This window comes from Pelecanus crispus, chromosome 1 (genome assembly GCF_030463565.1).
Source record: "Pelecanus crispus isolate bPelCri1 chromosome 1, bPelCri1.pri, whole genome shotgun sequence".
NCBI lineage: Eukaryota > Metazoa > Chordata > Aves > Pelecaniformes > Pelecanidae > Pelecanus > Pelecanus crispus.
The window spans coordinates 65,363,683-65,387,831 of NC_134643.1; the positions used below are offsets into that span (position 1 = coordinate 65,363,683).

At 47.2% G+C, this 24,149-nt stretch overlaps 1 protein-coding gene across 1 annotated transcript; it reads right to left on the reverse strand.

Annotated features, from left to right (window-relative positions):
• Window positions 1-863: 863 nt before the first annotated feature.
• LOC104027007 (cystine/glutamate transporter) lies at window positions 864-23,515 on the reverse strand. The gene is made up of 13 exons (XM_075719205.1): window positions 23,320-23,515; window positions 20,438-20,564; window positions 19,585-19,700; window positions 18,586-18,711; window positions 16,028-16,127; window positions 15,896-15,940; window positions 15,585-15,708; window positions 15,170-15,273; window positions 13,259-13,355; window positions 12,307-12,456; window positions 9,366-9,544; window positions 2,399-2,441; window positions 864-993 (listed from the first exon to the last, which is right to left on the reverse strand). Exons 1-13 carry the CDS (start codon window positions 23,513-23,515, stop codon window positions 919-921), a joined length of 1,482 nt encoding a protein of 493 aa, XP_075575320.1. The 3' UTR covers window positions 864-918.
• Window positions 23,516-24,149: the final 634 nt, after the last annotated feature.

The window sequence follows — 24,149 nt, forward strand, 5'->3', positions numbered from 1 at the left end:
CTCAGCTCTTCTTCAGAATATACAATATTGTCAGAGATGCTTTTTTGACTACAGATGCGCAAGTCTAGAAGCTCGAGCAGGGCATCTCAAAACTGCAGTGAAATGTACATGCTGCTCAAGTTCTGCTTGGAGAAAACTTACAGGAGGAAAAAGACCTGTTCAAAGAAACCCAGACATAGGGTGAGAACTCTGCATGAAGGAGGCTACCTTAGAGCCAGCTACACGATGTAATGAACTTAAAACAAGGAGATACTTCACCTTTGAAGTCTAACTGGTACTTCTGAGAACCAGCCCTGAATATCACAATGCCTTTGTGGTCAGCTAGAAATTCCTTCTCCAGATCTGCAGATGTTATTGTGGCAGAGCAGTGATCTGGATGCTATAGAAAGAACAAGGAAATTATACCTGTTAGAAACCAGCCTTTGGTTTAGGTGACACTGTGCAGAAATACCAGTGTTTCCCCAGGCTAGTATCATGGGTTGCCATTTTGAACTAAGTCTCTAAGGCTTCAAGCGTTTTGTTCTTCAGCAACAGAGGGGTACCCCACAGAGAACAGCTGCTTGTAACAACAGCAACAAAGCAGCCTTCAGCCTGTGTGGTCAGCTTCAGCCAAAAGACAGCCGTCATCGCTGGAAAATGCACCCATTTTCAAAGCCTGTCCTTTGAAAGCTTTCACAGAGTGGAAGGACTGCTTTGAGGGACAATTAATAAGACGAATCTACCAGGGCATTAGAGCAGCACTGCAAGGGCACCAGCGGCACGCGTAAAACACACCAGCTGCATGCCAACATGCCCTAAATAACTCTCTGAAGATGGCTTAACAAGAGCTTTTGGCAGGACCAGCGGATGGATCTCACCTCTTCCCCATATTCAATCCAGTGCCCAGAATCATCAAGCCAATACCAGGCGTAGTCCATTTCAGGAGCAGATGGGTGAGTTAGGAGACACCACAGGTGCAGAAGAGCTGACCGACGCCTGGCTGCTTCCTCGGCCCTAACATCAGAAGAGAAATCCAGATTAAAGTATGAGTCTTTTCCAAAGCTGTCAAAATACATGATATCCCTGATCTGGTCAGAAGTCTAATCATTTCTCAGAAAAGGAGACCCCTCCAGCTGGGAAGTGCAGGTTTGACCCAGAACCAAGGAACTGATGTTTGTACATTTATGGGGCATGGTAAGCACCACAGAAATGACCCTGACCTCTGTGGCTTGGACCCGGGTCACTGTTTTTCTCTAAAATATATATATTTCTAAAATATACATTGGAAGAAAATACAACTTGACCCAATAAACTCAGCTCGTTATGTGAAGGCCAGTGGTGCCACCTGGCTAACAGGAGTAAGGTTTGGCTTCTAGGCAGTGCATGATCAGTTGCAGAAGTCAGAATGCCTTCAGAAGGCGCTGATAGCGTCACCCCTCCTTTAGTGTTCAGAAAAGCAAAGCTGCCGCTCACAGGTACTGTACCGGGTGCAGGTGCCCAGGTCCTGGCAGTGGGAGGTTGCAGGGGTGGCCTCTGTGAGAAGAGACCAGGGGGTGCCCCATGCCAGACACAGCTGGCTCAACAGATCCACTGCAGGACACAGCTGAGCCCGTCAGCCAAGCTGGTGGCACCTCTGAGAAAGCTGCCCAGCAGTGAGACGTGAGGAAAAATATGAGACAAACAGCCCTGCAGCCACCCAGGTCAGTGAAGAATGGGGGGAGGAGGTGCTCCAGGCACTGTAGCAGAGATTCCCCTGCAGCCCATAGAAAAGACCATGGTGAAGCAGATCGTCCCCCTGCAATCTGCGGAAGACCGTGGCAGAGCAGATAGCCACACTGCAGCCCATGGAGGACCCCATGGTGCAGCACACGGACATGCCCTGAAGGAAACTGCAGTCCATGGAGAGGAGCCCAGGCCAGAGCAGGCTTATCCCGAAGGACTGCAGCCCATGGGAAGGAGCCGTGCTGGAGCATGGGAAATTTTTGAGGACAACAGAGTGGCAGAGGGCAATTCTTATGGACTGAGGTCAACTCAACACCCATTCCCCATCCCCCCTGCGTCGCTTGCTGGGGGGTGAGTGTGGGCGAGGGGGTGTATGAGTCAGGAATGAAGGAGTGAAGTTGAGCCTGGGAAGAAGGGGGAATAGGTGAAAGGCACTGGTCTAATTTTTGGGTTTGTTTCTCACCATCCAAATCTATTTTAATTGGCAATAAACTAACTTTTCCCAAGTCAAGTCTGTTTTGCCCACAGGAGTAACTGGTAAGTGATCTCCCTGTCTTTATCTCAACCTGTGAACTTTTCCATTTTATTTTCTCCCCTCTGCTGTTGTGGAAAAGGAGTGAGAGAGCGGCTGGGTGGGCGTCTGGCATCCAGCCAAGGTCAAATTCCTTGCAGGGTGGGGTGGGGGGGAATCACTCACCAGCAAAGTCTCTGCTCTACACTCTACCCCGGAGACACAGCACCTACACAAAGAAGCAGCTGAAACAGGTAGCCACCAATAATTCAAATTCAGAGGATTTTTACTTTTGCTGCTGTGCTTCAGCCTCCGTTGAATGTCCCAGTTTTGGACCCAGACAACATTTTTTCTATGCATCTCACCACTTTGCCGCTCCTACAACATTACCCTATTGTGGAGCACATACACGCAGCCAAGACCTGCCCACCTGCCTGCTGTGGAATTTGCAAGGGTCTGTGGCTGAGCTACTCAGAGCTGCTAGAAGAATTTGAACACAGGATTCAAATAGAAACTGGAAATGATAATTTATCCGGCTCTGATGCCCTTCATGCTTTGGCAGGGATCACGGGTATTCAAAGCAGGCTAATCAGAGGAAATCATTATAGGAGGAGCTCCCTCATAGAGCTGGTTACAGTACAAAGGTCCACAAACAAAGCCTTGGCAGCCCCTAGACTGCCAGAACAAAGAGCAAGGAAGGACCCAGTCTCCCTTGCAGCCTTAGCTTGTTCCACTGCTGTCTTCAGACCATGGTTGCTCTTTGTACGCAGTAACACCAGCCAGGCCTGTTCCTAGAAAAACTCTCCCAATTCATTTTCTCTCAAATCCCATTGCAGGAGATTCATGAGATCCAGCACTCCCGGGAGTTTTTTTTGGACGCGGCTGCTCCTTCTCTCCACTCCGCCCAGCAGTGTGCTGCTGCTGCTGCCGCAGCAAGGGAATTTGAAGTTTGTGGATAACGAGTGTGGGATTTGAGGGGGTGGAGGGGAAGCGGACAGGAAAGTGGGGGAGTGGGGGGGGGATGATGTTTCCAGGCACCTTTTCTCCATTGCTCCCCCCGTCCCTGTTCCCTTTCTTCCCACTCCACAGGTGGATGCTAGCCCCTGCCAGTTTCCCTGCCGAGACCCAGGGCTCCCAGTCTGCCCTAACACCATCAAGCTTTTCCAAAACGTCCAGTTGTGCCCTACTTTCACTTTCACTTGCCATTGTTTCTGCCCATTGCAGGGATTTTCCTCTCACCAACTAACCCCAACTAGAAAGAAACCGAGGTAAAACACTTACTAAAGCAGACAGAAATATTTCACTGGCAAGACAGGTAGTATCCTTCACCTTTTGCTGAAGATTTCGCTATCTGGTCCTGTGCAACTGAGAGATACCCTGTAAATTTGCTTTTTATATCTCCACAGGAATAGCTTTACACAGAGGAAATTTTATACATAAAAAGCAACCTCATGCCACCTTTTCTCTTACACACTTCCTCCTCATGTGGAAGAAAGGGTGAATTAATGAAGAGATAAACACAGCTTACGGTGTGACTAACTGCAAGCAGTTATCCTTCCAGCAGACCTTAAAACCAAGCCCACAAGCCATGAAATCCCCAACTTCCTCCGTCTCTCTCCCTGCCCTCCCTCCCGGCTCAGCAGCACCCCAGGAAAGCTGTCAGAGCCCGGCACACACCACCTCCCCGGCTCCTCTACTCACAGTCCTGCCGTCAGGCTACCCAGCCGTCACCCCCGGGAGCTGAGGGCATCAGCCACGTGCCCGCCAGCAGGACAAGCCCTCTGAACCCTTGCTCCGTGCGGGAAAGGTCTCCCGGGTGCAATAAGACCTTCAGAAATAAAACATGACTGGCCTGTGCGAGCTCCCTGTGAACTCCCAACTGCATGCCTGTACCTCCTGTCTCTCTCAGAGTCTCTCTCCGTGGGACGTCATGGATGCCTCTCCGCTAGCCTCTTAGGAAACGGAGCTGAGTAACGTTTCCTTCTGGTTATTGCATCACACGCACGCGCATCTGCCAGGCATGAGCAGAGCGGCCAGGCACAGCTGATGTTTTTGGCAGATGCATCAGTAAAATCAACATCCCTACGAACCAGCGTAGTCTATCCCTATCACTTGGTTCCTGTCATAGAATCATTTAGGTTGGAAAAGACCTTTAAGATCATCCTGTCGTTGCGCACCAGCACTTACCTTGCCTCAATTCTCCCCATCCTTCCAGTGGCCAGGGATATTCAGGACCTTCTCTTTTCAAGATTCCTGCCAGGAGCAGTTCCTGCTGAACATCGTTCTTTGAAAGCCAAAAGCTGGCATTGCCTTGCAAAGTGAACCCCAAATCTCAATGCAGAAAGCGGGTGCATCTCTCAGCACACTCTGTGTTGTTTATCGCGCTGTTCGGGGGGGCTGCAGGACGCAGCGCCGCACGGAGCGACCCAAACGAGTGCAAACCATGCGCAGAGCCCTGTGGGGCAGGCTCAGTCAGCCCACGCAGAGCTCTGCATTATCCAGAGTATTTCTATTCCTTTACCTTAAAGTCTGAGCCTCTGGTCTGTTTTCCCCCATGGAAATCAGAGAAGGGGTAGGAGCTTCCCAATCTGACCTCCAGCCTTTCAGTCTAAAAGGCTGACAGCGTTTCCCAGCAGAGCTCTGAAGCATAAAGCTTAACGACAGGTCAAGTAGTACTAACTACATAAATTTGTTCAACTGCAAACTTTTTTTTTTTCTTGTTACACAAATTATGTGCAGTTGAATTGCCCAGAACATTTTTATTTCCTGATGATCTAGTCAGACCAGACCAGTAGGGGCTGAAACACATAAATCTCTGGTTTAGTTTCTGGAAAGGCTGCACTCTGAGTGCATTTTAAAGACATAGCATTTAAAAAAAAAAAAAATAAAAAATCAACACACCACAAAAGTGATTATGAAGTTGAACTTTGTTTCTTCCCCGTCTGGCCTTTCTTGACTGGCTTTTGACCTCCCACATAGTATCTGGCTGTTGTGGTTTAACCTGCAGCTAAACACCACACAGCCATTTGCTCACTCCCCAGTGGGATGGGGGAGAGAATCGGGGAAAAAAAAACAAAAGTAAAATTTGTGGGTTGAGATAAAGACAGTTTAATAGGGCAGAAAAGGAAGGGAAAATAACAATAATATACAAAGCAAGTGATGCACAATGCAATTGCTCACCACCCGCTGACCGATACCCAGACAGTTCCCGAGCAGCAATCGCTGCTCCCCAGCCAACCTCCCCCAGCTTATATACTGAGCATGACGTCACATGGTATGGAATAGCCCTTTGGGCAGTTTGGATCAACTATTCTGGCTGTGCCCCCTCCCAGCTTCTTGTGCACCTGGCAGAGCATGGGAAGCTGAAAAGTCCTTGACTAGCATAAGCAGTACTTAGCAACAACTAAACCATCAGTGTGTTATCAACATTCTTCTCCTACTAAATCCAAAACACAGCACTATGCCTGCTACTAGGAAGAAAATTAACTCTATCCCAGCCGAAACCAGGACACTGGCTGTCATCTCCACAGTTGCACAGCTTTTATGCTTCCCTTTGACTGATAAGATTTATAGAATCAGGTCCCTCAGGTTTATTTTTGCATAAGTGAATTCTCTAGTAAAATACTCTTCTGAACGGAAGCTAAGACCTTCAGTAGGCATGAGATATCAGCTCTAGAAAAAACATGCTGACTTGGTAGAAAATGTTTACGTAGCTTTGCTGGGAGCAGCATACCACCGTCTCTAAGAACAAACAACTTGCCACAAACAGGAAACTTGAGCTCACAGTACACTGATACCTTCTGAACATCATATTTTTTATTTTTATCACTTTTAATTGCAACGTAATCCATGAACCGCTGATTTCTAACTGTCAATGTAACCACGGTACTACATCTGTCTGCATTTCTAGTATCTGACAGGCCTTGGAGCAGACATCCTATACCTAGCCCTGCAAGATCATATTCCTGCACAGTCAGCAGAGGCACGCAAGTGTGGTTTCCCTGCATATGTCAAATGATTTATCATGTGTAAAGAAACCATGGTCCAGCAGATAGGAGTACTTATTTTCCCCCCAGGAATTTCAATTCTTGTTCCCTTTTTCTCTTCAGAGGAAATGGACAAAAAAAAAAAAAAAAAAGAGTCTATGTGTCTATCTGCAGACAGGCAACAGCTCTGTTGCAATTTCAGACCAGTCGAAGGTTTGATGCGTGAGTACTGATGCTATGGCGTGGGCACGCTGAGCTCACAGGGGTCCTGCAGCACAGGACTAGGATGGCAGCACCTCATGCTTCTACCTCAAGATGTGGAAAATCCCCCAAACCCGTACCTAAGAGGGTGGACTCAGGCTATGTTGGGGTGATGGGGCTCGCCTGGTTCTGAAAGGTCTCCTGCAGGTTGGTTCCCCAGCCACCCACACCGGGGCCTGGCCACGGGGTGCTGCGAGAAGGTGTGCCGGGGGGTTCAGCTTCAGCAAAGCCCGACCCATGTCTGGGAGCCTGGAAACGCTTCCAGATCTTGCTTGAAACCACACTGCCATTTAAAGCTGGTACCTTCTTCTGTAGGTTGTAATGGTTTTCCCCATAAGACTGGGTTTCCTGTTGGACAGCGTCCAGCAGCTTGTAAATTAAGCTGTGGGAAGGGAGGGGGGAAATGAGCCCTGCAACCGCGCTGCTGCTCTCCCAGCTTAATTTAGCACAGGAACAGAAAGCAGTCATAACAAGACTAATAATTCTCAATTGTTTTGGAAAAAAACCCCACACTTATTTATTTCCAAATCTTGATGGTGAATTTTACATATTTGGGTAGATTACACTGGTTTTTGTAAAGGCTATTCTGGCTTTACTCTAAGTACATAAATGCTTGATACAAAAGATTAAAAGGGCTCCACATTCTGCTCTTCCTCTTTCCAGCGGTCATTAGAGGAGTCTCAGCGTACTACTTCTCATCTTCTAGGAAAAGATTAACAATTAAGTGATTGGAAATAGCTAATTGCTGTTTTATCTGGACATAATGTTGCCACATTAATAATGTAAACCAAAGTAATCCAATAACGGAAACCTTTCTTATGTCAATAGTTCAAATGAGCGTTTATGTATCGATTCAGCAAGTCACTTGACCGCAGGTTTAAAGTTAAAGCTCTGACATGAAGTCTTTCATGTCTTCTTACAGCACCAAAAGATGTACTTATTAAGGAATCTGCCCAAGTCTCATCAGTCATTTTGCCTAACTAAAAGAGAAATTGTATTTCACTGGAGTTGGTCCAAAAATCTGAATTTTCAGCTTCACTGGTAGTACGAGGTGAGGAGGGGGGCTGGGGAGTTGGGGGAGGGATCAGGATCTATTTTGTCACATTCTTGTGGATATTTAGCTGATTTTTTTTAATGTGTTTGTACATTTCTAGATGTCATTGTAGAAAAATAAAATTAAAAATTGAAACATTGTTTCAAAGCAAAATAAACTTATTCTGCTTATACAATAATCAAAGCAAAGCATTCTGACCTTATTTTGTACATATTTGAATTTCAAAGGGTTTTCAAATATCTTCTCATTAACCTGAATCTGCACTTCCTGGTGAATGAAGTTTTATCCCCCCACCTCCTCCTTTCCAATTCATCTACCTTATTTCTAATTTGCTCTCCCCACCCATTTCTCTTCATAATGCTTTGTCCACAGCATGGCTACTACAATGCTTCAGTCTGAAACCTGCATTTGGCTTCCATATATTGGACTAAGTTCTGCAACATGCTCCCTTTTTCTATTTGCCAAGTTAGGAAATTAAAAAGTAGTGTGTGCATATATATATATACACACACACACACTTTTACTGAGGACTGGGCTAGGCTGCAAAATCGGGATCTTGGTTTTGAAGACACTCAGCAGGCAAAGCAAGCTCATTTCAGAGAACTAGATTGTTCTGCGAAGAAAGAAAAGGGCAGAAACAGATGTGACATACTCATCCCGATCCCGACTGGCAAGCTTAGGAACACTTGCAGCAGGGTTTTGGCTCAGGCTCATCCTCATTTGCAGCGATTAAAAGAATAAGAGCATGGCCTGCTTTTGGTAAGATCAAAGGTATCAAAAACGGAATAAGCAGATTTTATCTTCTCCTGTAAGTTCTGATGGTTTTCTCAGTAAGTCTTGATTTCTTGTTGAACTACTTCCAGCAGTAACTGTAGTTTGTGTGTAAGATAATCTGAAAGAGGGATAAAAAGGAAGGAAGTTTAGTCTGGAGGAAATCTTGAGACACAGCTGAAAATCAGAGCATCAGCACTAACGGCTGGAGCACTTTATGTTAGCAGATCACTGCATCTATTTCCTTTATTGCTGTGTGTTTTCTTCTGTTCACTGGTTACCGATACACCTCAGCCCAACATCAAATCAAAAGAAAACAAGATTTATAACTGAAATCATAAATTAAACTCAAAACCGGGCTCTTATTTCTGCGTAAATTATTGTGCCACCAGGACTACTCCCCAAGGAAATCTGTGCTAGATATTGCATGGGGTGGAGATGTATTTCATTTAAAATGATGTATTTCTATTACAACGATGTATTTCAATTACAATGATGCCACATCTGTGCCCAAAACCATCCTGGCCTCTTCATCAAATAGATAGCCCACAGGTGGCACCATCTTCTCCCACCAGTCCTCTTCCCAGCATTTCAGCAAGTATGCTTGTGCACAGGGTTACAGTGTCTGCCAATCAGTCTCTTCATCCTAACTTTTGATCTTGTTGCTCAGTGTCAGCCAAATTTGACCAAGAGGTGGTGATCCTGAAGGTATGACAAAATTTAGCAGAAACCAGGGCTGGGTAGTGAAAGTGGCCCTCTTGGTTCCCCCCATCGGTAGACCTCAGCCCTGTTTTTTCTGAAACAGGGCATCAGGCTGGCTTATCAGTATATTCAGAAGCCAGGAGGGTACAGCCCCTGCCTGGCTGCCGCCCACCCACAGCACAGCCTCCCCCTCGCTTCTTTGGCCGCAGAGGCCGTGTCTTGGGAAAGCCATTGAAGGGGTGGCAGGGCTCATGATCTAGGTTTCATGAGGTCTGTTGGTCATGAGGCAATTTGCATGAGAGATGAGCCCTGGGAACAAACCAACATCCCCACCCCTGAGCGTGTTTCGGTCCACAATACTGAAACTCAAAACGCATACTTACAAAATAGGCTACGGCAACGATTTGACATTTGCCTATGGATTATGAGGTAGTAGACTGGAAAACCACTTAAAACCATGGTGCATCCGATGCTAATGTTCACAGGGTCTGAGTAGAAAGACATTGCCACAGTGAAGAGGCAGATGATGGTAAAAGAGACAGGAATGAACAGGGGAACCTGGTGAAAAGAGCACAGACGATTCTCAGGCAAAACCGATAGCTGTAGCAAATCAGCCTCCGTATGTGCCAGCACACACTTCTCCATCTTGAAGAAGATGAGAAAAATCATGTATCTGTCCTGTACACTGTTTCTGTACAATCAGTTGTGAACAAGCAGGATGCATAGAATAAAAATTGACTCTTACCACCCTCGGAGCCCAGTGTGCCCTGTGAGGTGCATACCTCCTTCCTAATATAAGTCTCACCTCACTTGCAAGTGCAAGCCAAGCGGGTGGAGAAGTCACCTATACCCCACTGCTCTCTGAATGTATTGCACCTGTGCATGCACATGTACCTACTTGCCACCTTTGGCAACCGCTGGTGGAAAATCTGAAGCCAAGAGTAGAAGCAGTGCTTTGAAACAAACTGTTCTTTGGTTATAACACCTGTGACTCATTTTGACCTGCCTCCAGCTTGCCTGAGACTTAGAGTCACCAAAACAGGATAAACCAGGCTCCATATCTCCATAGCACCTGCATAAAGAACATGAGTTTCAATGACACCCTGATGAAAGACCAAAGAAGCAGTCAGCACTTCAGCCTTACCCTGTTGGGTAAGCCAATTCATCTGGATTATTTGGAGAGTAAATTGGAAGACTGCAATAAATAATAAAACTGTGAAACATTCCCTTAGTCTTTGGATCCAACCTCAGCCAAGTTACTCCTCACCATAGCTGATAGAACGAAGGAGCTGCTGGTCTCATCTAGGGTGGCAATCTCTTTTCCAGTAACAGAGATCTTATTTTGGATGCTGACCATGCCGAGCTGGAAGAGATCAGTTGCTCTAGCGATGGCAGCCATCCAGCCACCAAACTTACGTGCTCTTGCTGTCGTTCCAGCCAGAGCATCCCCTGCCAGCCTCTCCTACGTGCACACGCTCACGCCACACATCTGCTTGCGAGGTGTGAGAGAGGACTGCTTCCTCTTCTTACCGGTGTTTTCTCACCATTTTTACCTCAAAATGCTATAGGGGAGAAGAAGTACCAGCACAATCACATGTATTTTAAGGCTTGTTCTCCATAAGCTAGTGGCAGAAGACGACCTCTCTCTGGCCACTAGAGCGCAGCACATGCCCACGCCACCTGCACGCAGCCCTTCCCTCTTGCAGACAACTGGGCTTCGGGTTTGAAGTGGTTATAAAAACTAGGGAGAAGGCGGGGGGAAAAAAAAAAAATCAACCAAACTGAACAAAACCCCAGCACTTCCCTCCCTCACTTAATCTGCCTTTAGGAATTGTTAAAAACCTCAATATCTGTCTAAACAAAAATGGGGCAAAATCTCAGCAGCTGAAAACATCACCCATGCTATCCACTAATAAACTTCCCCTGAGAAGCGTGGTTTAAAAGAAAAAGGCAAAATCTGTTTCTGGGTGAGTACACGAGTGCAGCCAGCCAACAAACTGGGAAGCTTCGAGGTCTCTGTTAAACACACCGTCTCCAGCAAAGACCGACAAGAAAAATTACTCCAAACTTTGCATCAGGCCTCGCGTGGCTCGGGGAGGAGCCCTGGGAGCTGTGGGAAGCGTTTCTGCCCCCCGAGCTTCTCGTTGATCGGCTGCCCGGTGCCTGCGGCCTCGGAGGTCTCCTCTCCTCCCCAGGAGCTGGCTGGCAGCACCGTGCAGGCGCGACCAGAGACAGGAACAAACTGTGCACTCCTCGAGCACCGCCGCGGTCAAACGCCTTCTGCATGTTATCCGGCAGCGGGAAAGGTGACCCGAGTGCAAGAAAGCTGCTCCAGCACCAGCTCCAGCTTGGACGTGAGGGGACTGGCTGCTCCCCACGAGCAGGATCACAGCACCGAGCAGTGTGAGAAGGGCCACTGGAACGGCCCAGCTGGAGGCTAAGGAAAGGCACGAGAGGACAAGGCATCCTCCAACTTCCCACTGAGGAGGGGGAACTGAACCCCCTTGCTTCCTCCCTTCCCTTTGCCCACTTTTAATGCCTCTCACTGCTTATGGTCGCCAGTCCAAATGTGCCGGAGCTTTGCAGGTGCACACACAAGGCGGTGCCTGTGCAGTAAATCCTGCCCTCTCCTGCAAACTTGTCCCACCAGCAACCCGGAAAACAACAGGTGCACCAGCAGCACTGGTTGGAAACCAGCATGGGAGAAGTCTGGACACTGTTTAAGTATCAGGCAGCTCTTCAAACCCCACCAGCCGCCTGGGCTCTTGGTACAACGGGCAGCCCACAAAGGTCACACACGGCTGGAGGCTCACAAAGCCGCTCTCCTCCCCCTCCCTGGGGCAGGAGGGCAGGTCCTTTTCTACAGAGGCACACACCGCATTGGCCATTAGCTGCTGTTAGCTGACTGCTGAACAAAAGACTTCATGGTACGCACACACGCGCTGCGCGCATCCTCAGTGCCTGCAGCAGCAAGACTTGCACGTGAGCTTCTTTACACTATATAATATTTTTATGCCAGGAGATGATTCCCCTTAAGTCAGGTTTGCTCCCAGGGTTCCACCAGCCATACTCTTTTCCCCCAAGCCTTGACACCCTTCTGCTTCTCAGCTTGAGCTGAGACTTTCCTACCACTGAAATAACATCCAGGCAAGGGTCCCTCCTTGCAGGCTCCCTACATGCCTCACTGAGCAATAGGGATTGAGACCCCCTAGAGCCTAAAGGCAATCATAGCCATGTCATGCTCTAATTATTAGCAAATAAGAGAGAGAGAAGTGACAAGCCTGCACATTCCTGGCTGTTAGATATAGGCCATGCGTTACCTTGAATGGGCTCTGCAGCTCCGGGTGACGGTGGCGATGGACAATGAGCCCGAGGGTGGCTAATCCTATGAAGAGCCATCGGGAAAAGCTGAAGAAGTTCATTAGATGGTAGATATCTCCGATACACACCATGGCAGTAACCAAAGGGAACTGAGCATTGTGAAGATGAAATACAGTCATTAAAGCCTTACTACGGTCCTCGGACTAGAAAGGGTAATATGGATCACCTCCTCCAGCCCCCCTGCAATCACAGGCAGCTACTTCACAGCCCCAACATTTCAGAGGTCAGAGAGCTTTACAAAACAGTGTCACAGACTGAAGGCAAAAGGCCTAAACGCACTATTATGATGTGCTACAGAAAGAAGCAATCCTTTCAAGATCAACAGCATCTTTGATACTTTATGTCCTAAGCAGGGCAATTAAAACATGCACGATCCACAAGCCTGCCCTGCCAGTATAAAGGCTACCGACAAAGATACTTGCTAAGTTTTTAGCAGGTCAGCCAAGCTGCAAGAGGCACTGCCACACAGTTAGGATGGAGCTGGACCACTGCCAGAAATAATCCAAACCAAAACTGAGAGCATGTGTGCAAATGCTCATTCCCTGCATTTCCACCACACCTGGGAATTTCAGTTTTCCAAACAGCCAAAGCCTGGCAGAGGTGTTTTCATGGGACAATATCAAGCAGAAACTGTGGCAGATGGTAGGGACAGTACTTTTAAAAAAGGTGTCCAAGGCTACAGGGCAGGGACATTGAGGTAGTGGGTTTGGATACCACTACTGGCATGAGGGGACTTAATACTTTGCCGCCATTTCCAGTATTCCACTTACTGTACTTTTCAGAGGCTGACTTAGTGTCTCAACACCCTTTAAAACTCCTTAGCTTCTCCAGGCTTTGCAAGAAAGCCAAGACCGCAAGAACAGGGCATGTCACACAGCCAGATCTCCTTACCATTAACATGACAGCGGGAAGGGGTGTATGCCTTCGAATGTGGATCATGGAGAAAAGCGGAGGCCACTGTCCTTCCCTGGAAGCCACAAACAGAGTCCTAGGGAAAGACAGGGAGCCCTATGCGTTAGCATCCCACATCCAGACTAGAAATGAGATCGGTCGCTGGACTCACCTGAGGCCACAAGGTACACACACAGCCCCCCACCCCCAGCACAGGTCTGCTATTCAAGGCCACAGTTTTGCCTTTAGCTGCACTTTGGGGCATTTGGAAGAAAAACCCAATGTTAAATTCCCATAGCTCTCCCAGGACCAGTTAGTTCAACACACTACAGAGCCCACCAGCAGGACCACTGGCAGCATCCCCTTGGGCAGCCCACTGGCAGAGACCTTTGGGCAATCCCAAAGTGGCCATGAATGAGTTCAGGCTGGAAACAGAAGCAAGAAAGCTTCTTGCCATTAGAGAAGGGGTTAATCTTTCCAGTAGGAAGTGGAGGGGTCACAAACCAATTCTTTATAAGACAGGCTGGTGAGTTAATGAAAGGGGATTGTCAGTCTTGATGCTTATATTTATATATAATAAATAAATACATATATTAAAAAAAAAAAGTAATTTCCTCAAATAGTAGAGGATTTTCAATCCTCTGGCCAGCTGTTGGAAAATGTAGTTTGGCGTACTGCCAAGAGGCCAGCTACACACAAGACCAGCTACAGAATGACAGCAGCGAGCTTCTTGCCTCCATCCCTCCTTTGACTCATGAAAGGGCAATTAGGGAGAAGGCATTGCATCCAATTTTATGAATTTAATATCCACAAACAAACCATGCCAGAGCATCAGCTGGGCTGGAACATGGCCAAAGCAGCTGGGGCATGAGTGTAAAACTGGTTTTATCGCTGTCTCTGTGGTTTTGCAGGGGTGTGGCTGGCCAGCAGCCAGGGAGGCCCCATCACTGTTTATACGGCCTTTCTGCAGTGATTATGTTAATCGTGCCAGGATGGGGGAGAGAAAGGCAATAGGGACACGCAGAACCTCTGTGCTGTCCAGGGATTTCTCATCCTCAAAGAAAACCACTAATCTAGAGGAGCTAACAGGGAGGATTCTCCGTGCCTGTATTTAATACAGGATTTCAGGAGAGTGGATCAAATAACTGATTAGCTTTCGCGCTGTGAAACATCCCTTTCATATCAACTGATTGTTTCTTTTGCAATCAAAACCGTGAAACAGCACCAGCTCCAGAAAGTTCGCTCAGGTCCTCGGGACCAGCACGATGTGCTTCTCTGTGAGCTCTGCCCTCCTCTCCGATTTCAAGAATCCCATGAGGACATGCAATGTAGTAGCCAATGAAGCTGGCAAGATAATTTTTCCATGGAACAAAGCTTTTCTTATTGCTAAAACAAGTCTTGTTGAGCCTTGGCTATTGCTTTAGAAATAGCCCATCCCCAATAACATGTCACTGACCTCAAAGCAAAGTCCTCGAGGGAGAGTTTGCCTTTGGCCAGAGATCCTCACAACAGAGGCACCCTGTGCCCTGCAGGAGAGCAGCTGGGTGAACCCAGCAAAAGAAGGTTCGATCTCACTGAGCAGCTGCCAACGTCAACAAAGCCTCTAGTTCACCAGAAACATTGATGTTTCACTTTAAACTGGGGATTTAAACTGAAGGGTGAGGGGAGAAGATAAAAATCTTTGTTTGTGACCAGCCCTAGATACCAAAGTCTGGACCTGGCCAGAAATAGAAAGGGTAGACTCTTAGCCAACAGGGATCATCCTGTAGTTCACATCCTGGGAGTCAAAGGCCTTATTTTTCCCACAAGAGTGGCTAAAATGCCATCACGTGGGTGGGCAGTTGCACAGGTTGCTGGTGCTTCCCTCTGACTCAGTTACCCAAATGAGTAATAAATTCTTAGGGAAGTGACCTTGAAAACGTGAAGATTCCTCCATTCATGGTTCCAAAGCAGGACAGTGCGACAAGGACAGGGACCACGGAGATAAGGCTTTTGAAGGCTCGCTGCACAAAGCTCTGCAGGAAGAGCAAGTGTGACTTTAGGAACATGTGGCAATCTCTAGACAAAGTCAGATTCAAAAGAAAGAAAACTTCCTCCATCGAAGGAGTAAAATATAAATCTTGCCTTTTCTACTGTCATTTTCAGGTTATTTTTCATTATCTTTTAGGCAAGACTAGAAGAAGTCACTGTTGCCCAATAATCCAGAGAAATGACAAAGCAATAAAGCACTTTATAGGAAAACCGTCTCCGAAACACTTGCCATGACCACCCCTTCAGCATAAGCCAACTGCACTAAAGAAAGGTAACGGTAGGGGTGACGACTCACCACAGCCACAGCAGGAGATGCCAGAACATCTTGCGTTCCCAGGACCGTGTAATAAGAGACATTGGTGAGCATGTACCCCACAATTACCGTGATCACAGACACGATGACAGCCAGGGGGAGGTTTCTACCAGAAAGGGGAAGAGAGGCACACAAAGAACAAGCTGTTATCCCTTGTTATGCACAGTATTACTGCAGACTGCAGCTGGCATTGGTTAGGTGGACCCACAAACTTATTTCCTCCCATACTGCATTTGGGAAAGCCGCAGTACCCCAGAGGCTGGTAACCCAAGACAACTTCTTCCCAGCCTTACCGTTCAGGTCTGACCAATTCTTCACGCACAAAGCTGGCCTGAAACCTGCACGGTGGGAAGATACAGGGAGAGTTTGAGCCATGTCTCAGGCACCAGTCTGCTGCCCATGAAGCACCCTCCCGTCACACCTACCAGCCTGAATATGCGAACATGCCTGCGTAAAAAGCTAGGGGCAGCTTATCCAAAACCAGCGACTGTCTGTCAAAAGCGTCCTGGAAGTTTTCGGTGTGGCCTGCAGAAGAGATAAACAACAGACATGGGCAGGAAAACATCAGAGACAGGCTTCCTTCCCGCAGGATAACCCCCCTGGTACCTCTTGCCCAGACCTGGGAAGAGTGTTTGTAACTTCTTTGGAGCCAGGTATTCAGATTTGTTTCATGGCTTCAATTTGCAGTGCTGTGCTGACGTGTTTACTTCACAAACAGTGACAGAACAAATCCATTCCCCGTCCAGCTACAGGAGACATTTCAGGAAGGGCAACAGCAGTGGCTGGTTCTGTTTCAGACAGAACCTGCTGTGGGAACGGGAGATCGTGGAGACGAGGGGACCCAAGTTGTCCTATCCTTTCTTTAGGCCCAAAATTAATTCGTGAGGTTGACCTCCTCTTCCCGCCCCCCCAGCCCCCTAAGCAGCTGGATGCACACTCCTCTTTGATGTGGTGCAGCCAGCGAGGCGGCTAATTCAGCTCTCGCTGTGCTCCCTCCTGATCCCACTGCCGGAGCACTGACCCCAGCCCCATGCTGGCCGGAGCATGGGAACTGGGCGGAGGAGGGAGTGGGAGCAGGGAGTGGGGACCGCCAGCCTGGCTCCCTGCTCCGGGCACGCTCCCTGCCTGCCACCCCTGCCAGCCACCATGGCTTGCCTGCAGGAGGAGGAACTGAGGACACAGAGGACAAAGCAAATAAAATTTAAAAAAGTAGAGGTGGCTCAGATAGAAACCTCGTTTTACCAACTCCCCCAATTTTCCTAAAAGTTCTCTGCTTGAAATAACAACAACAACAAAATCAAAGTCAGGGTTTTAGGTATGAACCGTATTTTATCAAACCCCAGAAAAATGTAGGGAAGGGAGAAACACCTAATTGCGTCTCATTCAAAGGAAGACCAATAGAAAACACAGTCAAAAAGAGTTGTATTTCCAACATTTTCAAATCCAGATGGCCCAAGATTTGGTTCTACATCTATATTCAGTTCTCCATATCACAGTCTCTGTAAAAAGGTGTGGCGCTCGCCTAGTTGGGCCTCTCCAGGAAAGGGATGAAATGGCACGGAGCACATGGAGAAAGTCAGGCCAGTTCTGTGGAGGTTCCTCTGTAAGGAGCTCTGTGACCAGATTTGGTCATTTGGGTTTGAAACACTGGCACAGCAAATCTCTAAAAAAAAAAAACCTGAGCCAATGGGAAGGTAATGGCAGAGGAAAGGACAAGAGTGTAACCAAAAAAAGTAGAACAAGGCAGGGGAATCAGGAAAACTGATTTAAAAGCACAAAACTGATTTTTTAAGCACAAAAAAAACAAGTAAAAAAGAAAAGAGATTTGAAGAAAACTAAACCAAAATACGGGAGTGGGCCTATCGAGGTAGTCTTTTTATGTTCTAAAATGATTGCTGATAAAGTGATGGCACATAAATAGGATTTATTGTCTGCAATACTTTAATGAGTGATTTACAGTCCCCCATGAGTCACATTAAATACAACCTGTCATACTGGGGTCTCGTGGTGAATTCTCCCTCCAGATGTCACCAGCACTTATCCTCCTCGGCGGAGGACAGAGGACGGGTGCCAGGGCTCCAGATTGTCATTTGAAGGCATTGCTAACAATAATGGCTCAGGATTTCTAGCTGCAGGGCAGTCCTTCCGTTCAGAAGTGCTGCCAGCCTGAGGGGATCTTTGCATGTTCAAAGGAGCCAGCTCCAGACATCAGAAAGAAACATGAACGTGGAGCCTACTGCCTGTGTTGTTTTCTCCACAGAGGAAGGTAATAGCGTGAAGAGGGAGCAGGCTTCATCCCTCGAGCGGGAATGCCTTGGGATTTTCTATAGACGGAGGTTTGGATTAAAGCCAATACTCTTGCATCATTCCCAGAAGATAGTACTGGTAGGGTATTTTTCCCCCACTCTGGATGTCAGTGTGCAATCCCGTGCAAGTCCATTCTAAGTTTACTAAGTTACCACCCATATCAATTAGGAGGTAAAAACCAGGTAAAAAGCCACAGAAGGTTAGAGATGCAGTTACCAGGGCCCAGCTGAGGGCTGGTAACTCATTACACAACTGTGGCTGGCTCGGGTCACCATGGGATGCTGTCAGACATCCCTGATGTCCATTGAATTTGTGCCTCTTTGGAAGGATTTTGAGCCACGCTTAAAACAGGCAAGTCTGACACCAAAGAAAGACTGTGCAGAGGAAGACGCCTGTATCACCCTGGGTAGGCTCACACAGCCGCAGGCACTGAGACTCGCTCAGTTTTGGAGAAAGCACAGCTGAGCCCATTGCATCAGCCCTGTGCAATGATGCAGCTTCGTGCCAACTGCCCTGGTCTCAGCTCCCAGTTAATTCACATCCACCACACAGGCAGAGAAAGCTCCTGCCAGCTGAAGGAGTGCCACACTGGTCACTAGGGGCTGACAAAAGCCGTGACAGGCAGGCGTGTCGAGCAACCTCCCTCAGCCACGCAGCAGCACACGTACCCACGTACCCTGGGCCAGCAGCATCATCCCTGGCACGATGATGAGTGCAAGAGCCAGGAGTTTGACGATGGAGAGAGCTGTCTGCAGCCGGGCACTCCAGGTGACGCTCCAGGAATTGAGGGTGAGGACCATGTCTGGAGAGGAGACCACACTGCTGCAGCTGTAGCCCATGCTCAACAGATGCAGGGAAAAATACAGCAGCGCTCCTCACTCTAGGGATGCCAGGGAGAAGGCTGCGTCTTTACAGAGAGGGTGCTCGGGGTAAGAGATGTCAGAAAACATTACAGGTGTGGCCCAGTGTATAGCGTTTGAAGGGGAAGAGGAGTTATGCTCCTAAGAGGGACCAGGAGCCTGGTTCTTGTTGGGACATGCACGCCTGCCTGGAGGGGAGGGTGTGAGTTTGCAGGGATGTCTCAGCAGCCCCCTTCACAGTGGTCCCTGTCCCAGCACACACCAGCCCGGAGCAGGCAGGACAGCTTCACAGGCTGGGTGCACCAGGACAGGAGTCCAAAACCTTGAGCCTTACACCCTCAACCCAAGTGGCATTTGCACAATTATACATGAAGAGTTTCTACTCACATAGAATCAGAGAATTGTTTAGGTTGGAAAAGACCTTTAAGATCATCCAGTCCAACCATTAACTTAACACTACCAAGTCCACCACTAAACCAATAGAGTAGTAATTTCATGTTTCCTGGCTTGGTGGCTGGATTATTTTTTTAATGAAAGTTAAAACTGGGAATCATTAAGGTTGGAAAGGATATACTTGGCACAATCCCCCCGACCCCAACCTAGGGCTCCAGCTGGTCAACAAGGAGGCCCATTCCCCTTCTTGGAGAATATAGTGGCCCCAAATGAGTGCCTTGGATCAGGAAGTTTTGTGTGGCCAAGGAGGTAAGACGGGGCCCCAATCCCGCAGCTTTCCCAAAGGCTAACACCCTGTAAGTGCCCCTGGTCTGGGGCAGAGAGGCTCCGAGATCAGCAGTCCCATAAAAGTTAGTACTTACAGTACCCCAGGAGAGACACGAGCTTCACAGCAGGGACAGGGGCTGCACAGGGGGCAAAAAATGGCTCCAGCATGTAGCGTCCAAATGCCAAAGAAACCACGGCGCTGTTGGCAGGCCTGGGGGGGAACGAAGCACAAGCTGTGGTCTGCAGATGGCCAAAAAACGGCATGATATAAAACTGCACAAAACTTGGGGGGGGGGGGGAAGTTTCCCCACCCAGCTTAATCATGCTCTCCCATGCAGATGGTAAATTCCCATAGGGTCTTTTTTGTAGGTTTTTCTTGGTAAATGGGTTAAAAATCACATGCTGCAAAAAGATTAATTCCCAGCTTGAAAGGAAAAGTTGAGATTAATCATACTGAGCAATGCAGTGTGGTTCATATGTCCTGCTTCATCTCAGCTTACATGAAGGACACAGGTTATTGAGAGGTGAGGACTTTCCTTTTCAAGTTAAAAAAGAAGTAATTTACAATTTTCTAAAATATTATTTAACTCAGGGCTAAGCCAGAAAGTTGTCTCCACAGGAGAATCCAAAAAAGTTTCACAATGAAAACAAAAGATCTGAAATAAATCTGGCATCTATTGTCAGTCTCTGAAACATACCATGGCTCTTGGAGGATACCAGCTGCCAGGGGAGAACAGAGATATTCTTCCAGTACAGATCACATTGAACATGTGTAACTATTTACTCATTATGCCTTCTTCCTTTTATCACTGAAAATCTTTCAAAGTTTTTCAGATTGTTTCTACTCTTTCCTTTACAAACTGCCTAGACTGTTACCTGGCACCGTAACTTTTGTTTTTTTAAATCATCACAACATCCAGCAAAAGGCAAACAAAGAAAATCTCTTACCTGATAGCAAAAAACTCTGCCCACAGGAATAAGAAACTTGGCAGAGGTCCTAGTGTCTCCAAAATGTAGATATAATGTCCTCCAGACTTGGTGATTCTTGTTCCAAGCTCTGCATAACACAAGGCGCCTGGAAAAGTTCAGGTAGAAATGCACTGAGTAAATCATCCCATTAATTTTCTCTTTTCTGTGTGACTTTTCAGGGATTGAATGAATCCGTTTAAAACAAGCAGTGAATTAGAGGAAGAAGAAGGGGTTTAGCAGAACTGCTCTTCCCTATTTTTGTGTGCTACAGTGTTTTGAAGTAAGTTTTGAAGTAATTGACTTCTCTGTCAGAAGGAAAGAAATTCCCTATTTTCTGGTAATAATACAACTTTTTCACGGAAGTTATATGGAAAGGTGTGTAGTAGAAATGTTGCACTAAGCTACAAGACATTTCCTTTGAAAAATGTCCTGGAGGTTTGGGTTCTCACTTCTCCTCACCGTTAGACTGGTGAAATGGTGCTTACAAGGCAGTTACAGCAGCTCAGCTGACAGGCCGTGGCTGAACTGGTCATTTCAATCACGTTTTTGATCACAGACCACGTTCCTGCGTCCTTATCTTGAATCTTTACATAAATCCCTTCCTTCATTCGAAGACACCGGATAGAGGACCAGGAAGGGCATCTCCTCTGAGAGGGAAGACCTGCCACCGGAGGAAAACACAGCCCTGATGGTGCAGAGCAAGAGAAGCGTCTGCATGACAGGCTCAGTCGGTCTCTTCTCACATGTTCATGTACGAGTGCACCGACAGACCTGGGCACTGCCTGCTCCTGCCTCGACAAGCACTTCTGCGCCTCCCCACCCCTGCGCCGGGGCACAGCGAGAGGCCCTGGGAGAGGCGTGACAGAGAAGACAGCTTAAAACTTTCAGGCAAATGGATAGAAACCTGTATGCCTCCACCTGTGCCAAAAAAATCCCATCTGTGTTTTCTCTGTAGAGCAATTCATCATGCCATTTGAACGTGTCTAAGTATGAATCTTAAGCCCTGCCTACACTGGATTCGCTTGCTAGGTTAAACATCCTTTGTTCACCAAAAGAAATCATAAAACACTTCACTTCTTTGAGCACAACCCTCCTTGCAGTGGGGCTGAGCACTGCTGGGAAGTGACCCTATGGGGCAAGACCATCTTTAGCTGTGCCATCTACGTCTTTGCCCAGCTCGGGTGGCTGTGGAGGGAGAGCACAGAGGAACCCATGGTAATATGGCCACGCCTCCAAGTCCCATGGCGATTGTGTCATATTCAGGTCATGCCAATGGTGAGGACCTCAATTTTTCCCGCCTCTCTGTTGGCAAATTTGTAAAGAATCCCTGTTCAAAGTGTTGAATATAGGCAGACACCTCATCTCATTTATTCCAGTGGGCCTCTTTACATGCTTCAAGCGTGCGTTTAAGTGTTTTGCTGAACTCATGCTATGGGGCTCATATAAACGCCGTACTTGAAAGAAAAAAAGCAAGCCTTTTTAATGTACTGCAAAAAAAGTGTCAGAGAAATGATCAGGGGAGGTAATCAAGCTGATAAAAGGGAAGAACAAACCAACAAATCTGGCTACAAAATAAATTGATAAAGAGGCTCCCAAGACCCTTCTAGCAGAGTCTATCAAACGATGCAATGACGAGAGAAACCTTTCCAACTGCAGAGCTCGGGCTATGTGATCAGCACACACGTTATCATTTATTGCTCTGCTCAGTTAAAAGAAACACCATGCTTACATTCTATTTTAAGATTTTCTTTAAGCAGAAGTATATCATTGGCCAAACAACCACACATAGGCTGCAATGCAAAATATCAGTATGCATATGCTAAGAGCAAGAACCACACGTGTTGCCATATTAACAACTGAATGTCTCAATTTCTAAACTTGTGTGTACGTGTAACAGTGCCAAAGTGGCTTTTTCCACATGGGGTATTTCTCCTTTCTTGGTTGTTTTTTTTACAGGTTATAACAGAAGAACTTTAAAGTCACCTACTAAAATAAACATCAGATTTCTCCCCAGAGCTGTGAGATCTTGCAGTTCTCCTAACAGCACCTTTAGAGCGTTTCCGAGATGGTGATTTTATACAGTTAATGAAGGAAACTAAAAGCCATATGTTTTATCCATTGTAACTTTAAGAGTTACATTATTTCAGAAGAACTAGAATGAAACTGTCATCGAAAAGTCAACCCTTGGAAGAAAAGACTGGTATTCAGTGCCAGAAACCGAGCCAAAGGTAACGCACAGAAAGCAGGGCTCAACTGATCTGCTCCATCTCCTGCTCCAAGGCAGCATCAGACATACCCAAACCACTTCTGACAGACACCCAGACACCCACCCCTGGCTGGTGGATACTCTGCAGCTCCCCAGGCAATCTGCTGTGGTGCTTCTCTATCCTCACCAACAGAAAGGGGGGCCCTTATGGCATATTAAGACTGCCACTTCTTGCCCTTTTCACAGCGCCTATGAAAAGCATTGCACAGCCCTCGGGCCCACAACTGCCCTAAAAAGATGTCTGCATCTCCCTTCCACCTTATAGAATGAGTCCTCTCATTTTCTCCCAGCTCTCCAGGCAGAGACCATGCTACCTCCATCTGCAGTTATTGTCGTTCCTCTGCCCTGGACTTGCACATGATTTTATATTCACAGACCATAAGTGCTGGGATTTTCTCAATCACCCTGGGGGAATCATTTGAACTAAAGACCCCCGGTGACGACCCCCCCGCAGGCTTGTTAAACTTTTGTTTCTTTTGCAGTAGGAACAGGGAATTTTTGGTTTATTCTTCTCCCACCCTTTTATACATAAAAATGTGCTGGCTCCCCCACCTCCCAGGTACTTAAGCAAAGACTGACAAAGTTCACCACTCACCAAACATTGAGAGGAGCCCACAGGCAAACCAGACAACCAGGGAGAAACCCACGCTGCCGGAGTTTTTCAGTACTCCTTTTGGGGAGATGAAGATGCCACTGCCAACCATGCTGCCGATGAGGAGCGAGAAAGCCCGCAGCAAAGTTATCTTTTTCCTCAGAAAGACAGCCTCCTTTTCTTTCTTGTCTTTCCCCATGGCTTTCTTCTAATCCCAGGGGGAGGTCATGCGTTCAGGAGCTACGGTCTCCCAAGTGTCTTCAAGGCTCACCTGTAAGACGAGGAAAGAGTTAGGGATTTGGAGGTCGTCTTTTCTAGACAAGATCTTTCACAGAAACCTGTCAAGATCTGTTGAATCTGTTCTCCCCAACTGTTTGCACCAACCAAACCACAGGTGCATATGACACACTCAGTATCATCTCTCACATCAGTACAGCTTCTGAGAGGGACTGTATGTGTTTTCTGTCTCTTCTGCCAAGGAGCGCAGAGCATTACGAGTTGCATGCCACACTTCAGGATATGATTTCCAAATTCAGCTTTGATGCCCAGACTGGAACTAGCCAGGTTAGGGTTAATTTACTGGGACCTAATTTTGGGGAACATAGGTATCAGCACACTGGCAGAAAGCAGATTTCAAGTTGCAAACCTAATAATTGAGACCTTGATGATCTCTGAGGTTAAAAATTTTGGGGTTTTTTGGGGTTTGGGGTTTTTGGGGTTTTTTTTGAGGAGCAAAGAGCTCTGTTAGTTGGGGTACACAAGCTTTTTAACTTCCTATCAATCCTTGCTGAATGAACAAACCCTGATTTTCCTACTAGAGCTTCATTTTATCA

What these genes read in the sequence shown, in the direction of transcription:
- LOC104027007 (XM_075719205.1), bottom strand. Translation starts at nt 23,515, where the DNA reads ATGGGGAAAGACAAGAAAGAAAAGGAGGCTGTCTTTCTGAGGAAAAAG. An exon ending in TTCCCGCTGTCATGTTAATG is followed by an intron (nt 12,457 to 13,258) that starts GTAAGGAGATCT and finishes CACAATGCTCAG; the next exon opens with TTCCCTTTGGTTACTGCCAT. An exon ending in AGCTGCAGAGCCCATTCAAG is followed by an intron (nt 9,545 to 12,306) that starts GTAACGCATGGC and finishes TCTTTTCACCAG; the next exon opens with GTTCCCCTGTTCATTCCTGT.